Source organism: Puntigrus tetrazona, chromosome 18 (assembly GCF_018831695.1).
Source record: "Puntigrus tetrazona isolate hp1 chromosome 18, ASM1883169v1, whole genome shotgun sequence".
Classification (NCBI taxonomy): Eukaryota; Metazoa; Chordata; class Actinopteri; order Cypriniformes; family Cyprinidae; genus Puntigrus; species Puntigrus tetrazona.
This window is the reverse complement of record NC_056716.1, coordinates 25,214,826-25,235,995: the sequence shown is the minus strand read 5'-3', so window position 1 is coordinate 25,235,995 and position 21,170 is coordinate 25,214,826. Positions and strand designations below refer to the sequence as shown.

At 39.8% G+C, this 21,170-nt stretch overlaps 1 protein-coding gene across 1 annotated transcript in view; it reads left to right on the top strand.

The window, feature by feature from the left end:
- zfpm1 (zinc finger protein, FOG family member 1) overlaps window positions 1-20,561 on the top strand; it is a 67,530-nt gene extending 46,969 nt beyond the window's left edge. Inside the window, exons 4-9 of the mRNA XM_043264881.1 lie at window positions 2,918-3,051; window positions 12,807-12,909; window positions 12,998-13,216; window positions 14,623-14,853; window positions 14,974-15,201; window positions 15,806-20,561. Of these exons, the coding sequence (XP_043120816.1) occupies window positions 2,918-3,051; window positions 12,807-12,909; window positions 12,998-13,216; window positions 14,623-14,853; window positions 14,974-15,201; window positions 15,806-18,168 (3,278 nt within the window). The 3' untranslated portion in view covers window positions 18,169-20,561. The remainder of the gene's footprint in view (window positions 1-2,917; window positions 3,052-12,806; window positions 12,910-12,997; window positions 13,217-14,622; window positions 14,854-14,973; window positions 15,202-15,805) is intronic.
- Window positions 20,562-21,170: the final 609 nt, after the last annotated feature.

Below are 21,170 nucleotides of genomic sequence, written 5' to 3'. Positions count from 1 at the left end.
AGCACAAATACAAAGAAGCACAAATATATTAGTTCAAAAAAATTGGTCGTTAAATTACACTATGAAATTTTTGATTTCTCTGATTGTTTTTTTTGGTTGGGTTTAGCTGAGTTAAGGTGAATCTTCCTTCAAAGGAAGTGTGTGGCTGTGATAACTCTGAGTATGACTGGTCGCACAACACCCACCGTGGAGTGATTTGTGTTGCCTTTGGGGTGTTTACCATACTGCTGCTTCTCCAGAATTGCTCTTTTGTAGACCGTTTCCCTCTAGTTTGTTATTATAGCTTTCCTTCTTTCTTTCCTTCTTTTTATTCTTTCCTTTTCTTTCTTTTGTGTTTTGCATGATGATTATGTGTTAATGAAGGGGTGTTCTTTTTTTTTTTATATAGAAGCACACTGGCTGCTTTGGTGTCTGTGGAGGCAGGCGTATTGATAAGGCTTGTGTGGACACTGCCAGTGTGTAGAGCTATTGATAAGAGCTGTGTGGACTCATCGCTATCGATAAGGGTGGCGTACATTTTTGGGAACCGGTCACGCAGAGCTATCGATAAGGTTGATGGGGTTATTGTAGGGGAGTTGCTATGGCCCAACACAAGAGCAGCGTCACGAGCGTGTCAGTGTATTGTGTGGGAAAATGGTAGGGTTTTAAAGATAAGACTTTTTGGTCTTTAGAGAGGAGGTGTTTGGGCTGTTCACAAGGTTTATGGTTGTGAATTTTCGAGCAGAAGCACTGAAAACAATTTAGCTTGATGGAAAGGTGCGTCAGAGCTGTGTACATTAACACTTCTCTCATGTTAGGAATGACTACATTTGGGTGAATTTTGTGAAACCCGTTAAAAACATGTTTGTGCTGTGTTTAAATGCGGTATCAATAGAAATTATTTAATTAAATCTTTAATTTTTTTAATTATTAGTTAATTTATTATTTAATGTTTAAATCATTTTTAATTATTTAAATATTATTTGTATTATTTTAATTATTTGTAATATTTAATTTATTATTTTAATAGATATGGGACTTTTTTTTTTATTTAACTACATAACACTTTTGTATATATTCTAATGAGAATCACCTTTGAGGTTAAAAATGCATTTTTGCAAATTGTTATTAAATGTCTCACTCTTTTTTTTTTTTTTTTTTTTTTTTTTGGCTTGAATTTATTCATTCAGAATTTGATGCGTTTATTTTTTTCTTTGAAAAGCTACTGTGCTATCACCATCTGCAGAGCTATAATAAAAACAGATAGTGTTGGAATTGCTTATGTAGGAATTATACCGTTGCTATTTTTGAGTAGTCTATTGGTAATAATGGCTACTGTAGTGATAAGGTAGAGTCATGTGAGAGGTCAGGGTGGGTACTGATGCTGGTCTTAGATTAGAAGACATACAGTAGATAGGAGCTTTGGGCTGTGGATGTAGGAAACTGGACTTTAGACTACTGATAGAGGCCCAACCCTTCATTAATAACACCCCAACCCAACTCACCACTGACTGATTTATAACTAATCATTTAATACTTTCAGCTGCAGTTATATTTTCTTGCAAGGCTCACTCTATGCCGTGTTTCTGTCCCATTCCACCTATGTACCCTTCTCTCTCGCTCTTGTTGCCCTCTCTCTCTCTCACGCCCTCCCCCGCTCCACGTCTTGGCTGTGGGAAAGCCATTTTATCAGCGTCTGTCTGTTGTTCTCTGGTGGGGATAGATACAGAGAAGATAGATGAGTGTTTTGACATGGAGAGTGTTAGACAAACACTCTTATCGGACACAGCACTTTAGCCCGACCCCCAAAAGCGAGACTGGTGGGGGGGCTAAAGGCAGGGGGGTAGTTAAACAGAGCTACATTGGGATAAAGATGCTGGAACGGACTGGAGCTCCACCACAGGTCAACCTCCTCAGCGAAGCTCCTTCTGTAGAATGTAGTGATGACATATTTGAGCTTCTTTTTTCTAAAATCTAAATATGTAAAATACTTGGTTGAGCGAACGGTTGGCTTTTGTGTCAGCTGTTCCATATCTCTGTTTGTGGAGCCTGTGTTTGTTCCTGTGTCAGGCCTGCATTTGTGACTCACCAAAGCCTTGACTCCCATCACACTGCACTTATCTCTTATAGGAAGTACAGAACTTCTCTCTGTTTTGGTCCAGTGTCACCGCTCGGTGAGCGCCAAACTCCCCCTAGTGGTGTTAGACTTGGAGTTGATGCGCAATAATGCTGAAGACTGAAATAAATATGGTTTTCTAGGATGTTCTGAGTGGTTTTAGCACATTACTATGTGGTTGCTACAATAAGTTGTTGCATACTGGCGCAAACCAAGCCAAAAGAGCCTCAAAGTAACTGTGGTATTCTTCCTCCTAGATGAGCTCTTTGTGTTATTACTTTTTTTCCATTAACCATGTATCTGTCTAATATATATCATTAATATATATGATGTTATTGATGTTTATTTTATTTATTCATTTGTTACATTTAGATTTAATTTTGGCAGCATCTAATTCCGCATGATTAAATTCTCAATTTTTTTAAACTTAAAGTAATTTGTAAATTGTTAGCGCCAATTGTAAACATACATTATTTTAAATTATGGGTTTAATACATATATTTATATTTATATATAAAGAGTGATGTCAGTCTGATTTCACCCCTAACATTGAAAACTTTGGTGTGTTTTTTTTACATTAATTTATACAAAATTTTATAGACTTTTAACAGCGTTCATTTATCATTTATCAGCCATAACTTGAAAATAATTATCAGCTTGTTGGCTTATCAGCTTGAATTGTAATATTAGTGCTTTCCTGCTTAATTCAGTAGCTGCCACCTTAGCAAACACTACTAAAAAGCAAACTAACACTCCTGCCCTACCTGCTTTTAATTGTTGTTCTGATGTATTAACACTCTTTCTTGCTCTGTGTGTAAACAGATGATCTTATGTTAAGCTGCATTGCTGATGACTTCAAGGTCCTGGCCCTCAGGGACCTGTCAGGTGACACTGTGTGGGGTCCGTTTTCTGGCAGCATCCAATCAGGGGAGACCACAGATGGACCTGCCAATGAGGTAAGAGGGATATTTAAAGGTCAGCGATTTATTTGGATATTTGGTTGAGACCAAGTAATATCAATGGACACGCTACCATATACCATAGCCTTGTGTTGTATTAGGGTATCAGTCATATGTTGTAGGTCTATCTGATCATGTGATGTCAGCTCTGGGAGAGGTTTCCTGGCTCAGACCATGTTCTCAAACATTTGGGAGATAACACAGGCCTGTACACACTCACTTGGCTGATTTCCATAGAAGATGGATGCATACAAAAATTGCATATGTTGCCGTTTTCCAAACTGGTTTGAATCAAGTGCGTTTAGGCAGAGAAATATAAGTGTATTGTGTATAGTGTTAAGGAAAAATTTATCTTTCCACCTCCTTGGCTAACCTATTAAATTTGAGGATGAATGGGCGGACGTCTGCGTTGCACTGATTCAAAGTGAGGAGTAATCATTGGGAGTATGGGTGTATGCAAATGGCAGAGCATGTCTTGAGCGAGTGTCATCTTTTTCCCCCTGAACTGCGCTCGGCCGTTCCTGCACGAGAATGGCTAGAACCCCAACCCCCCAGACGGACGCTTCTCTTTTATCTCAGCGTGGCGCCATCCTCTTGGACAACAAACCCCAGTGATTGATTTCTACTTGATAGGCTCTCATTTCTAAGATTTCATTTATTATGAGAATTTCTAAGGCCGTGCACCCAGCGCTCCCTCCCCTCCCTGCACCTTTCCTTCACCTCCTCCTAATCTCTCTCCCTTCCTCTTTCTCTCTTTTTTTTTTTTTTTTTTTTTTTTAAATCTCGTTATCGAAGGCAGGGCTTTGTTGATGATTTTCGGCTCAGAACTTTCACATTCGCATTCTATCGCGTTTGCTCTCGCTCCGCTATCTCTTCGTTGAAGGAGTGTGTATCTGGCAGAGATAGTGTGTCGAATCTCACATTCCTACGGCATCTCTCGCCGTCCCTCCACATCCTCCTGAGTCTGGAGCTGCTGGGGTCACTGGGCGTCGGGGTCTGTCCTGTCACGGCTGTGCTCGTGCATTTCTCAGTCTTTCTGCAGAGTTACATCCGAGACATAAAAAGGTTTCGGGTTTAAAGCAACGTGGGCTATTTGTAAACGCTGAAGTCAAGTGAGATGTTGTATTATTTCCGAATACACTTTCATACACAGTTGTAATTGTTTTGGTCACGCTGTGTTGTGCGAGGAGTTTGTGGGAGTTTAAGACATTAAGAGAGTAGCTGAATGCGGAATTCATGAAAAACAGATCCTTTTATATTGATTATCACTTTCAGCTGGCTGTTTTATGTAAATCTTGTTATTTGCATCTTTACTGAAACCACCATAACATCTTTTATCTATTTGAATGTGTCTTTGATAACTCAAAGACTGGAAAAGGTTACATGAACTGTCATCTCGCTGTTTCCAGGAAGTTTTTTTTTTCTTTTCTTTTTTGGTTGAGTGATTCTTTCTAGAACAGATCCATTATCACTGTTACAAAGCTTTTAGCTCCAAAATCTGATGTCATCTTTGAAGCTGTTGTGAAATAACGTTTATGAACGCACCTGTTTTTTTTTTTTTTTTTTTTTCAATAGACTTCGAAAAACCTGTTAAAGAGCTCCAGTGTGCACAAAGCTCATTTGGATAAATAAGATACATTTATTATTATTATAGAATAAAACGGGAGACTTTACATGACATTAGATAACATTAAAAACTCAAACCAGTTGAAAGTAGAAAAGTGAATTTTTTTTTTTTTAGACATAGTTTGACTGAACTGTTTAAAAGTACTCATATAAATATAATTAGGTTTATGATTATTAATGTTATGTAATATTGTGCTTAAATGATAAACTTTCAAGTTCAAAAACTTTGAATAAAAAATACTGTTAAACGGTACTATTATGCCAATGTTACTGCAGTCTTCAACGTCACACAATCAATCAGAAATTAGTCTGTTCTGCTTATAGAAACATTTCATAGAATGATTAATATTGAGGACAATCTTAATAGTTTTATGGAAACAATTTTTGTCAGGATTATCTGATTGAAAATTTGAAAAGGAACAGCATATATTAAAAGTTTTTGCTGTCACCTTTGAATGAATTGAATCCCTGTTGAATAAGTAAAAGAATCTTAATGATACCACCTTTTGAACATGTTTTCATCCTTATGCATCTGTATTCACTGCACTGTAAACACTGATGCCATGATTAGCCTAGTTTTGATGTTGACACGTGCAGAACTGTCAAAAAAAACCTTCGCTGGTTGCGCTTACAGAGTGACTCCTACTTCCAGACTCCCACTTCCACGTCGCCATTGTTCTTTCCACTTCGCATCTCCTGTTATTTCGTGGAACGTCGCCCGAAGGCAAGATGGTAGCGGGTGGGGAGTTCAAAGCGTTATCATGCACCGAGCGCCTTTTCATCATGTTTTAGAAACAAGCGTCCCAACTAATCCCCCAATAATCTCTCCAGGAGAACTGCTCCGATAAGCCCCGCCACCCACTGCTCTCCAGCCCACTTTTTTTGGGGGAGCCCTGCTCCCCTCCCTTCTCTGCCACCCCACAAAGGACACGTGAAGGTGAGCGCTCTTCATCTTCTCTCTCTTTTCCTCTCTTTTTCACACCAACAGGGTTTGTTTACCCTCATGCCAATCTCTGGTTTATCTACATCTGTCAGTAGAGTGATCTCAGAGAGTCACCCCTCGCTACACATGCTTTTCCCTGAAAGGAATGCATGAATACCCTTAATTATTGCCCCTCTCAATTATCTACATAACGATAAAAAGGGAAGCAAGTCAGGCTTTAAATGGGAGTCCAATTGAGAGCATCACAAACTGGCACCTGTGGACCTCTGGGAGGGCCTTTCTCTGCTCTCCAGCCGTAGAAGTTCAAAAATGTAGAGGGCTTGGTTGGAACACCAGAAGACGATGTTCAATGTTGAAAGATTGATCAATAATTGTGCAGAAAATAAGAATTTAACAAAACATGGATGAGGTATACAGAAACGTGGAGGGGCAAGTAATTTTTTTGTGTTTTTGTCTTTTTCATTTAAAATGTCTAAATATTCATTATTTGATTTAATCATTTATTAAATTAATCAAAAAAAATATTTAAAAACATTTAAATGACATTAAACCTTTTTTTTAATTACCTTAATGGAAAAAGGCATAGACCTCCATTTAGTTTGTTAAATAACATTTTTAAATATTTTTGAAAGAAGTCTCTTATGCTGACCGTTTCTTTAAAAATACAGTAAAAAAGAACAGTAAAACTGAAAAATATTATTACAATTTAAAAACAGTTTTCTATTTTAGTATATTTAAAAAGTACATTTCTTCCTGTGATGGTAAAGCTTAATTTTAGTAGCCGTACTAATTCTTTAGTATTTAGAGATTTAGTGCTCAAGAAACATTCAATGCAGTTATGCTGCTTAGTATTTTAGTAGTTAATATTTAATAAAAAAAAATGTAATTTAATTTTGAATCAATTTAAAGCATCCTTGCTTTTTTCGGGAAGCAGCAACGCACATCACTTGAGATATGTGTAAAGACGTTCAGTTAACGTTTGATCGTCCTGTATTTGGATTTGCATGCTTTACGGTGGAGAAAACGACAGTGAGAGATATGATGGGTGAGGAGTGGAGAGAGGAAACCTTCCTCTATCTCCAAACCCGATCACTGGCGGATCAGGAGCCCGCTTTCCAAGAGTGCCTCATTTTCAAATCTCTTATCACACCTTTTTAAGTATCACAGTCTCCCATTTTTACATGTCATTTGCATGCTGCTCATAACACCTGGATGCTGTTTTCTTTGGAGGGATGTGTATGTGGAGATGTGCTGCTATTTGCTTCGGGTTCATACATGTGCGTTTGTTTGGATGTGTGTGAACGAAGCCTGAAAAAAAGAGAAAGATGGAGAAAAGGAGAGGGGAAAAAAGGATATGTGTGTGAGAGAGGCGGATGAGAGAAGGTTTCTGATTGTTATCGCCCTTCCTTTTCTTCTCTGTATTTTTGGAGGATTCACACACTGACCTCTTTGTTTGGGACAGTATGAACCCCTTTTCTGCCCCCCCCTCCTTTTGGGAAAGAAACCATTTCCTGTGGAAAGGAGATAGAGAGAGGGGTAGACAGAGGGGATAGGACTGGGAGAAGGAGAAAGCAAGGGGGATGGAAAAGTGAGAAAGGGATGTGTGGAGAGATATGGAGAGGAATAGATAGCGAGAAGGAGATGGAGACAAAGAGTGTGGCGGAGCATGAAAAGAGGGATATGGACAGATGAGGAGAGGGATAAAGGTGGAGATAGTGGAGAAACAGGAACGGAAGAAGATAACGTTGGAGTAGAAAGCAGAAAAATGAGAAAGAAACAGAAGACACTTTCTGAAGAAACATACTGTACAGTGGGCGCAGCGTTAGTTTTCGTTTCAGTCATAGTTCTCCTTATGACAAACATATGTTAAGTGCAGCCAGTATTGTGCTCTGATTTAAGTGTTGTGTAATTTTAATCCACAAAATAACATTTAAGTTTGATCAGTGCTGTGAAATATGCATATTATTATGCGAAATATGGGAATAACCTGCAACAAGTCCAGCAAGGATCCAGTATGAATGAATTCAGTGTAATTTATCTCACAACAGGGGCCCAGATGTTCTGATTATGGTCCTGTTGATTGTGCAAAATGACAAAATAACATATCAGACCAAATTCTTTGCCATGTGCTGAAGATTGTTTTAGAGACTGTTTAGGATGTTACACTGCATAGAGTGTATTGTAGTTGCACATCCTGATTGTCATGTAACGCAGTTCAAGTTTATTGTCTGCATAAATGAAAGTTAACTTTTAACTTAACTTTTAACAGAAGGAAGCATCAAACTGATGAAAATCGACAGTACATAAAGAAGTTAAAACCTATAAATTGAAATAAATGCAGTTCTTTTGAAAGTCTCCTTAAACTATTTCTTTCTTCAAAAACAGTAAGCATCATAAATATTTTAAAAATTGATTATATGAGAAATATATGTTACTATATGTTACTACACCAATGATTTCTGAAGGATCGTGTGACACTGAAGACTGGAGTAATCATGACTGAAAATTCACAGAAAGAAATTAAAAAATATATTTTTAACTTTTAAACTGTAGCTTGTTGTGTATGTACAGCTGTATGTATTTAAATCTGTGTTTTTTGTAAAAAAAAAAATAAAAAATGGGTAGAGTTAAACCATGCTAACCACGGATTAACCATGGTTTTGCTATATTAACCATAGTTCATTCATGATATTTGTAGCAAATGTGGTTATATAAATAGTAATCAGAATCCATGATTACTACACTTTTACTACAATAAAACTATGGTTAATTTTCCTATAAACTGGTATTTAGCTTTTTCAGTTGGAGCAGATAAATCCCCTGTATCAAATGTTTTTTCCTTGGTCATATTTTTGTCAAATTAAAGCTGTGATTCATCTCTTCCATCTCATATTCATTACTGCAAAGTCAAAAAACACTTTTCTTCATTTATTCCAGTGAATTGAGACAATTAACACTGAGTGGGTGCCTGCTAACAAAGGCTATCTTATGACACACCACAGCTGTTTTTTTCCCACTTCTTTGCAAGTGTTGCATCACAGACAACTGCGGGATTACACATTGTGAGACGCGTACTGTCATATCTCGAGCAAACACCTTTTAAAACCTTGTTCCATGGTATCATAATTAGCATCGGTTTTAGTGTATTTGCATGCAGTTTAGCGCGTTAAACATTCACATGTGAAGCATAAGGAGTGTATGCGTTCCAGAGATGCATAAATGATTTCCAAGAAATCTAAGAATTGGCCCGTCCTTTGACTGCCAGCAGATGAGTTCAGTCAATTTGATGGGTTTTAATTGGCTCCGTAAACCTGGATGGATTTGACTCGAGGGGTCACACTGTAGGGTCACTGAGAGATACGGTCCTGTTTCTCTCTTTAAAAGGAGACGTGAAAGATTTTTATTTTTTTTTCCCAGCCGAAAGGAGACGTGCAAAATGAGAAACGAAAATCGTCCGAGAATCATTTGCATTCAACTTTTATCAGAGCGAGAGGAGGGTGTTTTTAAGAACGATAACGCTGAGAGCTGCACACACCACGCTTGACTGTGGGAGTGTGTTTAAGGTGTTGTGGTATGATGGCGGTGCACAAGTTTATGTGGAAAGGTGCATCTACCTCTTTTCCTGATGCCGTGCGTGTGTAAGGAGGGGGAGGAGGGAGGGAGGGGGGGCTGGTTAATATCAGACCAAATAATTAGATTCGCTATCAGGGCGGCGGCAGCAGTGCGGGGATCAGGCAGATTAAAGCACGGCCGTCGTCATTAATATTCATGAGGGAGCAGGGCTCGGACGAGGGGGCTTAGACGGTTCCTCAAAGCTCCATACTCTGTGGGGCTTAAAGCGCCACTCTCAAAGTACCCTAGTTCCTTGTGCGTCAGGGGGTGGGGGGTATATTCACCAACACCGGGGTTGCACTCTAAAACATGGTGCTGTTCCTTTAGGGTCGTCTTCGGTGTATTTTTAGCCACCCGTACAGAGGTTGCGTGAAGACGTGTTGGCAGCATTTTCAGGCTTGTTACAATAAGAATACCTCTTTTTTTGTCAGGCATTTGGCGTCTTTGACACTTGGTTTTAACTTAAATAGTAATATATGACGTTTAGATACATTGAAGCAGGATCCAGAATTGACACTCACAAAGTGTCCTAATGTTCTTCATTTAGCCGGAAACTTTGGTGACGTTTACATGGTTGTAAACTGAACTGTAAGAATGATGGTCAGACTCTCATAAATGTGGCATATGTAACTGTCCGACTATGAACAAAATTCCATTGTAATGGAATTTTCCTCCTTAGAAATTTTAGAAAGAAGTTTTTTTTTTTCTTCCTCCAGAAGAAAGGAGGAAGTCTTTTTGCATAAAGTCATACAATGTTAATCTTAAGTCTGTTTTGTTTTACTGTGCTAGTAGATTTTTTTATCACAGAATGTTTTAACTGTTGAATATTAAACAAAAACACTCAATAAGTTTTCTTTGTTGTTCTTCAGTAAAATGCAATTCATGTTGTCAAAAAATCATGAAATAATAAGCCACCGAGAGCGTCCATGATATTACACAAGACTGCATGGGCCTGGATTGTACACAGAGAATGTATAATTTTCCACTTGTCACCACATTGGAGTTAATTTGCTTTCCAAGATAAACCTCTGATGATGAAATTTCCACTGATGTAAGGGCCGTTAGAAGATATGCAAGTGCAGTGCTTCCCACACAAACCATATTAACGGCCAATCAAGTACATTTGGTGACACATTTTTGTTTTTATTACTATCCTCTTACACTTGGCTCAATAACGACATCAATATGCAAATATGTGACATCACCTGTTACATTTTATACTCTGGGATCGCTTGTGCCACCTAATTCATTTTCAGATGATCGTTCTTACAATTCTTTAAAATGTTATCACTGGAAAAAACATTGTATTAAAAATTTGGAAGAAAGTCCTATGCTGTGATGCGGTGAAAACATTAAGCCCTATTAAATATTGTTATTTTTCTGCTAGATCTTGTGGTCTTTTTTGCCTTTTATCTAGTCACCTGGCCATTCAAAGGCTTCTTTTATTTAGACATATTAAAATAAAGACCCGCTCAGATCGTCTTGATTGTTTTGAACCGGTTCTTGTTCGCTATTGATAGTGGGTCATAACCATTTACATCTTCACTTACTCCTCGTGTGCATCTGCACATGCGGATCTGTCTGTGTGTCAATATGTATGTGTGTGTGTTTAATTAGAGAGCGCGTTTGTCTGGAAGTGTTTTGTCAAAGGCGAGGGCTGACCAGGCTGCCCTCTCCTTTTGTGAAGCTTAAAGTCGAGTCGTGTTAAATGAGTCTGAAACAAATTAGCAGAAGCACGCAGCACTTATGCCACAGACGGCTCCAGCATTGGGTTTCAAATTAAAACAAAAGGAGCCCTATCTCCTTATCAGCACTAGTTCCCCATGAAATACAATACGGACTGTATCTTCAGGCAAGAACAGACAGAATTAGAAAGAAACCCTTCAGCTGTCCTCCTCTGCGGTCCATCTCTTCCCCTCATCCTCTCGACTGGTGGCTTTTTATCCTCCTTTACACAGTTGAACTAATGTCTTTTCATTTTCTCCTGTCTTTAAAGTTGATTTGGTAGCATGTCAGGGATAGAAGGACTAGGCTCCCCAAGGGCAAGTCTTTAACTTTGTGTAGCCTAGTGAATGAATGAGGGCGAAGATTTTCTTCAATATGAGGCTGTTGTTGAACAGGCCCTGCAGAAATGCTGCCACCTAGTGGAATGAACCAGTCAATCAGTTATGTGAATTTTGACCCTAAATAAACATACAGACTGTTATCAGCTCCATATAATGCCTTTTATTGTTGTTGGATTGGGACAGAGTTTGTCAGTCATTCTGCAGTTCATTGTGAGTGAGAATTTCCGTTAAATCTGACATTGGAAAACGGGGTGTGTTTCTTATTAATCTTATGAAAGTATGTACTAGAGCTAAACAATGAAACGCTTGTGTGGAAAAGTCCAGGTGTGTTTATTCGGATATTTGCCAGCTTGCCTTTGCATACTTCGGTAGGTTTACTGAAAATGTTCCGTTGAAATGGATCTGCTTTTCACCAGTCTGTTTTTTTTTTTCTATTTTGCATCCTTTTACCTAATTCTCTTAATTATTAAAAAATTACTTATTGGTCAGAAAGTCTAGTTCTGGTTATATGATATTGAAAGTTAAGAGACATGCTGGATGCTGAATTTTTAATGGCACGGTATCAGGAAGAAGGGATTAAATGTGAATGTGCTGTTTGTATTTCTTTGAACGTAACATAAAGCCATTTCTTAAGCTGAAAAAAATGTCACAGTGTCTCTCACAGATAAACAGGTGGTTGTCTCTTGAAAAGTGCAATTCAAAGAGGTTTTAGAGTGAAAATTTATGGGAACTGAGGGCAGTTAGTAATGTTCAGTCCATAAGGGTTTTTCAATGGCTAAATTTTTAACAATCCATAGAAAGCCACAAATGAATCGATACTATTCTGTAGTGTAGATAAGTATTGTAAAGGCAAGACCAATTAAAAAAGCTGAGGTTCATATAAAGTTAATTTAAATTTAAACATAAATCTACTGTTAATGATAATATATGCAATTATTATAATTATATCTCACAAAAGCTTATTTTATGTTCTGCATAAATGTCTGTTATAACAGACTATTTGTTTTAGATTTTTTAATTATTGTATATTTTTTAAGATGTTTCTTTACCACATTCTGTGAATGCGAAATTGTATTTTATAACAGAACTTGCATCTTGCATTTTAAAAACGGCACTCAATATATTTGTAGAGAAGTTGTTTGATAAATTATTTTCATGTTTTATATATAATGGATTTGATTTTTATTTCAAGATTCAGTGTAGATCAAATCATTTTAGGAAAGAACTGCATTAAAGATATTCCAGCATATTGACAGGTAATTGCATATTGACAAAGTCCTTTCATAGTACGCATAAAGGACACAAATGAACCCAGCTTAAAAAAAACAACAACAAAAAAACTGAAAATGAGAAATCTTAGCCACAAATAGCCTTTGCTTTATTATTACAGTGCCTTTTGTATAACCTCTGTGTTAAATCTGCTGGAAGTGTTGCTCTAAATCTGTCTGTGTTCTTTTAAAATTGCACGGCTGACCTTGTTTCTCTTTCCCTTTGTGTGTGTTCAGAGGCCTGTAATGTCTCTGGAGTGTGAGGAGGCAGACTGCTGGCTCAGAAAGATTCCTGTGACCTCAAACCCCACAGAGTCAAACTGCATCATCTACAGTCAGGGTACAACACCCAAAACACTTCCACATGCACCTTTCACATTCACTGTGGTATTCAATGGAGACTCAAACAGCGACTGTTTGTTTTACAGGAGGAGCGTTGTTCTGTAAGCTGACGCAGGAGCTGTCCAGTGGAGATGCGCTTCTTGCAGCGCTGTCCTGCTCCTCTGCAGATCAGTCGGCGGGGACTCAGACCCAGAGCGTGCGGGTGAAGGAGGAGTCTACGTACCCCGCTGCTCTGCACTCTGAGATCCAGCTCCTTCCTCAACAGGCTGGCATGGCTGCCATCTTAGCAACTGCTGTCGTTAATAGTGAGTCACTGCTTGCTGATAAACACAACATGTTTATACGGTTTCTTGCGTTTTTATGCAAGATTGTGTTTACGTCTGTGATCGGTGGGCCGTGTTTGTCCATATTTGCCAAGGGGTGGGGGGGTTCTTCCCTCAGTTCTGCTTCTGCAAAAAGCACAGCGATTACTGTATATTATAATGAAATATTATTTTAATACTTTTATATTGGACATGCACCATGGTAATCTTTCAGTACCACAGTATACATATGTAAAATATCTTGGTATTCGTAAGTATGGGGACAGTAAGGTTATTTTCTTTTTTTGTAATACTTTAATTCAGCGAGGATGCATTAAGTTATTTTAAATTGGTAATAAGACATTTGTTTTTAGAATTAAGAAAAATCATGCCTACCTCAAACTTTCAAAACGTGTAAGTTGACGTTTTAAACAAATATGATTTTAACATAATTAAATGGTTTTTATACATAATAACTGGCCAATATAGTTAATTAAAATAATAAATGTTTATTTTGCTTGGAAATAAGACCAAACCTATACTGCGTAGCACACAGATTCGATTTTTTTCTTTTCTAGATGTTGCGAAATGGATTTAGAATGAAAGAGACCTTCGTTTGGCCATCCAACCGAAAACGAAAATTATTTATTTCCAAGTTTGCAATTCAGTCGTTTTTTAACATGGGAAAAATGACACACCTTTCACCTTTAAGTTGCTTGTCATTCAAGCTCTTAGTCAGTAGGTGGCAGTGTTGTGTCAGTTCCAACGGCTGCTGAGTTAATTGGCTGGCACAGCCTTCTCTGCTATACTGCATGAAGAGTGGGAGTGGACACGGACATGCCATGATGAAGACATGAATAATCACTGTAAATAAGGCTAAAGGGTAAAACATGATCAGCCCAACTTTGTGCTTCCCACTGCATTAGCTGGGCTGCGAGTAGATGGATAATTGGGATGTGACGGTCGTGGTCAAATATAGCCTCTTCAACATGTGCCCTGACACCAGATCGGCCCGATTACGTGCACACACACTCTTGCACATCACAAACTCACTGTGCCCGTTGCCGTGGAGATAATAGAACAATACTGATTGCTTTTTCTGATTTATAATTGTGCGTGTATTGTGTTTGCGTGTTGTTATATATGCAGTGAGTGCATTACTTAACATAAAATATCCCACTTATGATTAAATGCTTGAAGTGCACCACATATCACACAAACATTACTGTTCTCTGTTAATTATGACTTTTCTACCAAAAGTTTCCATGTATTGTCTGTACTAAAACTGCAACGGCAAGAAATAAGTGGACATCCTTCTCTAAACCCTCTGTCTGTGATAAGTGATTATTCTTTCAAGATAGACATTTTTAGTTCTTAATTGTATTTTGTGTGTGTGTTTGTGTGTGCAGAAGATATTTTCCCTTGCAAAGACTGTGGGATCTGGTACAGGAGTGAGAGAAATCTCCAGGCCCATCTTATGTACTACTGTGCAAGCCGACAGAAGCAGCAGACCTCAGCTTCTCCTCCACAGGACAAGCCTAAAGATTCGTATCCTAATGAGAGGCTGTGTCCATTCCCACAGTGCAACAAAAGCTGCCCCAGTGCCAGCTCTCTGGAGATCCACATGAGAACGCACAGTGGTGAGTGGTGTTTTTAAAAAAAAATTCTTGAAATCGGCACGCTTGCATTACTGTGTAAAAGCAAATTATGCCTTACGGCTGATTTATAAGTATGCCTTTTGTCTCTTAATGTGTCTCCAGGAGAGCGTCCATTTGTGTGTTTAATTTGCTTGTCGGCTTTCACCACTAAGGCGAACTGTGAGCGGCACTTAAAGGTTCACACAGACTCACTGAATGGTGTGTGTCACGGCTGTGGTTTCATCTCCACAACACGAGACATTCTGTATAGCCACCTGGTCACCAGTCACATGGTTTGCCAGCCTGGCTCTCACAGCGAGGTGTACTCCCCCAAACTGCCTTTGGCTGCAGGTAACAAACAAATCCAGTGCAGTCTCAATATGCAAACTTAGCCTAAATACTTACAGCAATTCTTTAAATTTACTCAAGCATGTTGAAAAATGGATTTAGAAAGAAAGATATAAATATATTATATAATATATATAATATAATAATTTGTAATAAAATTCATTAGTTAAAATGAACTTGGAATGAAGAATACGTCTACTTAATTTCAGCATTTACTAATGCAAATATAATAAATAATAATAATAACATTAGTTATGCATTGTGAGCTAACATAAACAATGAACAACTGTAAAGATGAATAAAGTGTGCAATACTTGTAGTATTCCTTGTTTGTTCATATTAATTAATACATATTAATTAATGCATCTTATTGTAAAGTGTTACCAATACATTTTATTCGTACAACGATTTGTTCAAATGCCAATAACTTAAATACATGTTTACACAGTATACTCGCACATACACTCATGTCCCTAAAACTTTGCCAGAGCTAATCATCAGATCTGGTGACCATTAAACAATATTTTAGAGATAAATATTCTTAATGATAAAATGTAAAGGAGTCGTCCTGTATCTGAATATCTGTCATTTCTCTTTTTTGTGACAGGCTTGAGTCCAGGAGACTCTGGCATTGTTTTAAAATGTCAAGTGTGTGGCTACTCTGCCGATACACCTGCCCTACTTCAGCAACATGTCCACACACACCTGGAAGTGAGGGTTCCAGCTGAGAGGAGCCCTGTGCCTCGCCAGAACAGTCCTCCTTCTTCTGATCTTCCAGGGCTGCAAGAGACAGAGCCTGCTGCTTGTGTGCCCCGACCGGACTCCTCCAGCCCAGGAGCCAATGGCAGCTCAGCCTCTCAAGGCTGCAGTCCCCTCAACCAACTCAATATCAAAGAGGAGCCACGTTCAGACAACGAAAATGACTCAAAGGAAGAAGAACAAGCAGGCAGTCCTCAAGGAAATGCTGTGGAGGCAAGCTCATCTCATTCTACTTCACCTAAGAGCCCCACGGTGGTGGCGGTTAAGACGGAGCCAGCCAGTCCAACTCCAGGTTCCAGTCCTGTACACCCTGGAACGGGCGGTTCGGTTCTCCCTGGAGGTGCAGTGTTTATACCACAGTACATGTTCAATTCTGAGGCTGCCATAATGCCACAAGCGTCTGAGATCCTGGCAAAGATGTCTGAGATGGTGCACAGTAGACTTAAACAAGGACAAGGACCAGCAGCTGGGCAACAGAGCTTCTACCCACCAGGCTCTCCTGCTAGCGTTCATAAAGGAGCCACTTGCTTTGAATGTGACATCACCTTTAACAACATCAACAACTTCTACGTCCACAAGAGGCTTTACTGCTCCAGCAGGCATCAGCAAGGAGAGGGAGCAGGTCTAATGAAAGAAGGGGCGGTCACAGCAGCTGCTCCTCCCGCCGCACACGCTGCTTCACCCCAGGCCAGACCGGTCAGTCGTGCGGCTTCAGCGTCTCCTAGCTACTCTGACCCTGCCCCAGGAGGCACAGCCTCAGAGCCCAAGTTAGTGGAGGTGAAAACTGAGGATCCAGGGCTGAAAGAGGCCACCTGCTCATCCTCCTCAGAGGGAGAGGGACCTGGCGGAGGGCAGGCCAGCGAGGGTAGCCAAAGTCCTAGTGGCTCCGCTGAAGACCAAGATGATGATCCCACTCGTACCTTCTGCCAGGCCTGCAACATCCGATTCAGCCGCCACGATAACTACATTGTCCACAAGCGATTTTACTGCGCTTCGAGACACGATCCCTCCAACCACAGGGCCAGTTCTGGCAAGGCCGCCTTCCTTCCCCAACCTATCCGCACACGCAAGCGCAAGAAGATGTATGAGATCCACATGGCTCAAACTGAGGCTCTGGCCAATGCCACAGCTTTGCCGGCAGCAACAAGTCTGGGGGTAAAACAAGAGGGCCCTTCCGTTCCTCCATTGCCCCAAGTATCCACCCCAACACGCAGCTCAAGTCCTGAAGGGGACGGACCCATTGACTTGAGTAAAAGACCCAGACTTAGAGAAAGCCAGAGAGGGGGCAGCATTCCCGCTTTGCCTCTTGCTGACTACCACAAGTGCACTGCCTGCAGCATTAGCTTCAACAGCATTGAGAACTACCTAGCCCACAAGACCTATTACTGCCCTGCAACAACCCTGCAACCACACACTATGGAACAGCTCAGCCGGTTGAAGAGACCTACTTCCACTTCCCCGAAGAATCGACCTGTGGACGTGCACCCTGATGCCAAAGGGCTCCAGGCGGGCAAAACCTCAGCGGTTCTGCATCCATCTGCCCTACCTGGGTCTGAATCCACTCCTCCACATGTGCAGCAGGGATCAAAGACCCCCAGCACCTCCCCAGTGGTGTGTCCTTACTGCCCTCCCAACAGACCGCTGACCTGTGATCTGATGGAGCATTTCAAAACAACTCATGGCCTGGTGCTCACACTACAACAACATCCCGAGTCAACGCAGTCCTCTGGAGTCAGTCCTAGTCCTAGCCTTAGCCCACGGGAAGGAGCTCCTCTCACCCCTCCTAAAAAACCAAGCCCTCGGCACCGTAAGGACAGCATGAATGGCCGAAGCATCAAGGTGGAAGCAACATCTCCCTCCTCGCCTGTGGTTAATGGAAGTCCGCTAGAACCCCAGTCTGTGGGGTCTGGTTCCCCGAAAACCGCAATCCCTGCCCTGTCCCCTACAGGAGTAACTGTGTCACCTGAGCCTGAAGCACTAAGAGAGGTGGGGCAGCTAGGCCACACCCCATTACCCACACTCCTCCCTGAAAAGGCAGGTCTTGCTGTAAGCCACGTCCACACAATGCCTAAAACAACCCTCGCCTCTCCTCTGCAGAACGGGAACACCCGCTACTGCCGGCTGTGCAACATCAAATTCAGCAGCCTCTCCACTTTCATTGCACACAAAAAATACTACTGTTCCTCTCACAGTGCTGAACATGTCAAGTGAGCCCTCTACCCAGTCAATTCTGCCATTCCTCTCATGCATAGAAGTGCCAATCATGGCACTGCCCGACCAGAGCATGATAGCGGGACTGTTACTAGCCAGACACGGGCGTCTTCATGCCGACCGCATTATCTGGTGTTGTTACTATCGTAACTTATTACACGTTATGGGTCAAGTTTGTATTACACTAAGAGATGAGACTACCTGCACACAGAATGTGCCCCACTGACCTATTCCCTCATCCATGCAGACTACTTCTTTCATCTGTGAGTTTAAAAAAAATCTGCTGATGGAAAAAACATCTTGCCCTTTAATTAGCTTTGAAAATGCTGTTTTAATCACTCCTAAGTTTCCAAGTTCATTTTAATCAACGATGGCATTGTATATTGGTAAAAGATTGTTTGACTGAGCCGTTTTTGTTTAGTTTTAAATCGCTGATTTGGGGTTAATTCTGACTCCTAGTGGAGGTCTTTATAGAACCTGGTCTGCAAATTTTTGTCAATACACTGACTCTGAAAAAAAGGTGTAATGAATGAGTAACCCAGTTGAAATTGGTGTCATCTGGTTACCAGTTCAAGATGAAAGTTTTTAAATGATAAAAAAATGTGAAGAAACTATTTATCATCATGCATTTCTTGTGAGTTAAATACTACCTAGTTTCTTTTGAAAGAAAGACTTTGTTTTTGTTTTCATACTGTCAAAAGGAACATTTTCAGTCGTCAGTGTGGTGTTTTTCTTGGTTCTTGCATATGAAAATGTGTCATATTTGAATTTTTTGCATTGATCATTGGGACGTGAGAGGAAATTCTGTAAGTGTTGGTCTAGTAAGGGAGAAGACGGCACACACTGTACTGTCTCAGTATTTGGTCGTTGCTTCCAGACAGACATTTTCCATCAGATGGATGTGCATTACGGATCTAAGGACTGTCTTGGGGTTTTAGGGCTTGGATTTCAAACAGTGTAAGATGTTTGTTGTCTCTAGTCACCAGCTCACCTTGCAGAACGCAAAACCTTCACTGATTCAAATCCGTAACCCTTTTGACCTACTGAAAGTGCCATCTGTACTCTAGACGAACCGTCATGGACATGCGGGAAAGAAAGCATGTTTGTTTGGTCTTCGTTTCTTTTTCTTTTTAACCTTGAAATGAAGTATAGCATAGAATAGATTCACATTAATGTCTTGCACACTGCTGAATGGTGTTGAAGGCCACTGAAAGCAAGAGAATTTGAAACTGACTCATTGCGCGTATTGCTTCTTTCTTAAACTGGCAACCCAATGTCGCTCTTGTCCTTCTCTCGTTCGATCTGTTTCTCTCTCCCTTTCAATTTTGCATTCTCAATGATGACTCAGTGATGTTTTATGCTCCTTTACACGTGCGTGTATGTTGAAAAGAACAGCGTCATGCAATCTATCCTCCTGTGCAGGCTACCTTGGCAAAGCCTTAACAAAGACTCTCGTCAATATGTCTGAAACAACGGGTCACTTACGTCCACAATGCTCGTCACTCTCCCCCACTAAGTGGACTTTGTGTATGTTACCAGTGGTGTTTCCCATTTCCTGTGTTACAAAAAAGCAACCTCAGTCGTCTCTGCGGTAAGAACAGGAACGAGTGCAAACGAGAACAGTTTAAATTTCTCTATGCTGTTGTGGGTTTGAAACGATGCTGCACCCGTCGTGAGCTCACACAGAGGCGTTTACAATTCCATTGTTTTTTCATTTAGCGACCGTCGCAAGTCCAAAAGACCAGTGCTGAAAACCTTTGACCTTTCCAGATCCCTTTTCTATTGCACTGTGTTGTACAAAAATGCTGAATGTTTTAGTTTTAGAAGCTTTTTTGTAAGTATTTATGTTTTTACAGCACTTTTCCTTGTCCAAACCTATCCCCGAAGGACTTAATCGTGAATTTAGAACATTCGAAAACAAATGAAAGGTAATTAAAATACTTTGTGAATAATTAAAAATGTTGGTGGAAAAGTAATGAATGTCACCCTTTTTTTGTTTGTTTTTGTTTTGTTTTTTTGTTTTGTTCCAGCTACAAAGAGTTCCACTACACACTTGTCCAAACTATGCATGGGAAATAAAGAGTCCAGAAGGACATTCAAAGTGCAAGAGAACTTGTCGTACTCTTCTCTCTCTAACAATTTGTAGACTGTGATGCAACACATTTAGCATACTGGGAACTTTGCATGACATGTTTTTTTTTGTTTTTTATATATAAAGTGATTTATTTGTTTTTCCTCTGTGACTCAACCGTTTAACACAGTGTTTTTATTGGTGGCATATTTTACTTTATGTCTATGAGAATAATAATCAAAGGGATAGTTTGCACTAAAAACTGGGCCTTTTTTTCTATGAATTTTTTGTTCAACAAAAGCAAATAAAAGCCCATTACAAATCTTGTGAAACCATATTTTAATGAATGTATAATTTGAGTCATTAACTGACCATCTTACGGTCAAATGTGCCTTTTAGTACTGGACTGAAGAAAAATCTCCACTTTAGTTGCATGGAAAAGAACAGCATTCACAATCCAAAAATCATCCTTATCCGTCCATCATTAATATTTTTTAAGAATACTTGAACAGTTTTGAGGGATCTTTCTAATACGTTTTTTGTGTCTGCTAACACGAAATGCATACCAGTGTTGAAATGATGTTCTGTTCTACACTACAAACAGCATACAAGCAAGTTCACATCAATATTTACATTCACAGGCTGAAGGTTGTTGAGCAAGGTGAATTATTACTCATTTCCCCCCACTCTTTGGCCATTATTGTTGTGTTTCGTCAAGCCTTTTTGATTTAAAAGTATTGCTCACGCAGCCATTCCAGAGGCAGCATGCTTTTACAGCACACTCACTAAACCCAAGCTGTAATTATCTGAATAAAGCAAAGCTTTCTTGACTTAAGTATCAAGGCTATTCCGCCCATGCTCTTTAAAAAGACTGCTGGATGCCTGTACCTGTAGATTGTTCGTCATTGTGACTTCATTACTCTTTAACTAA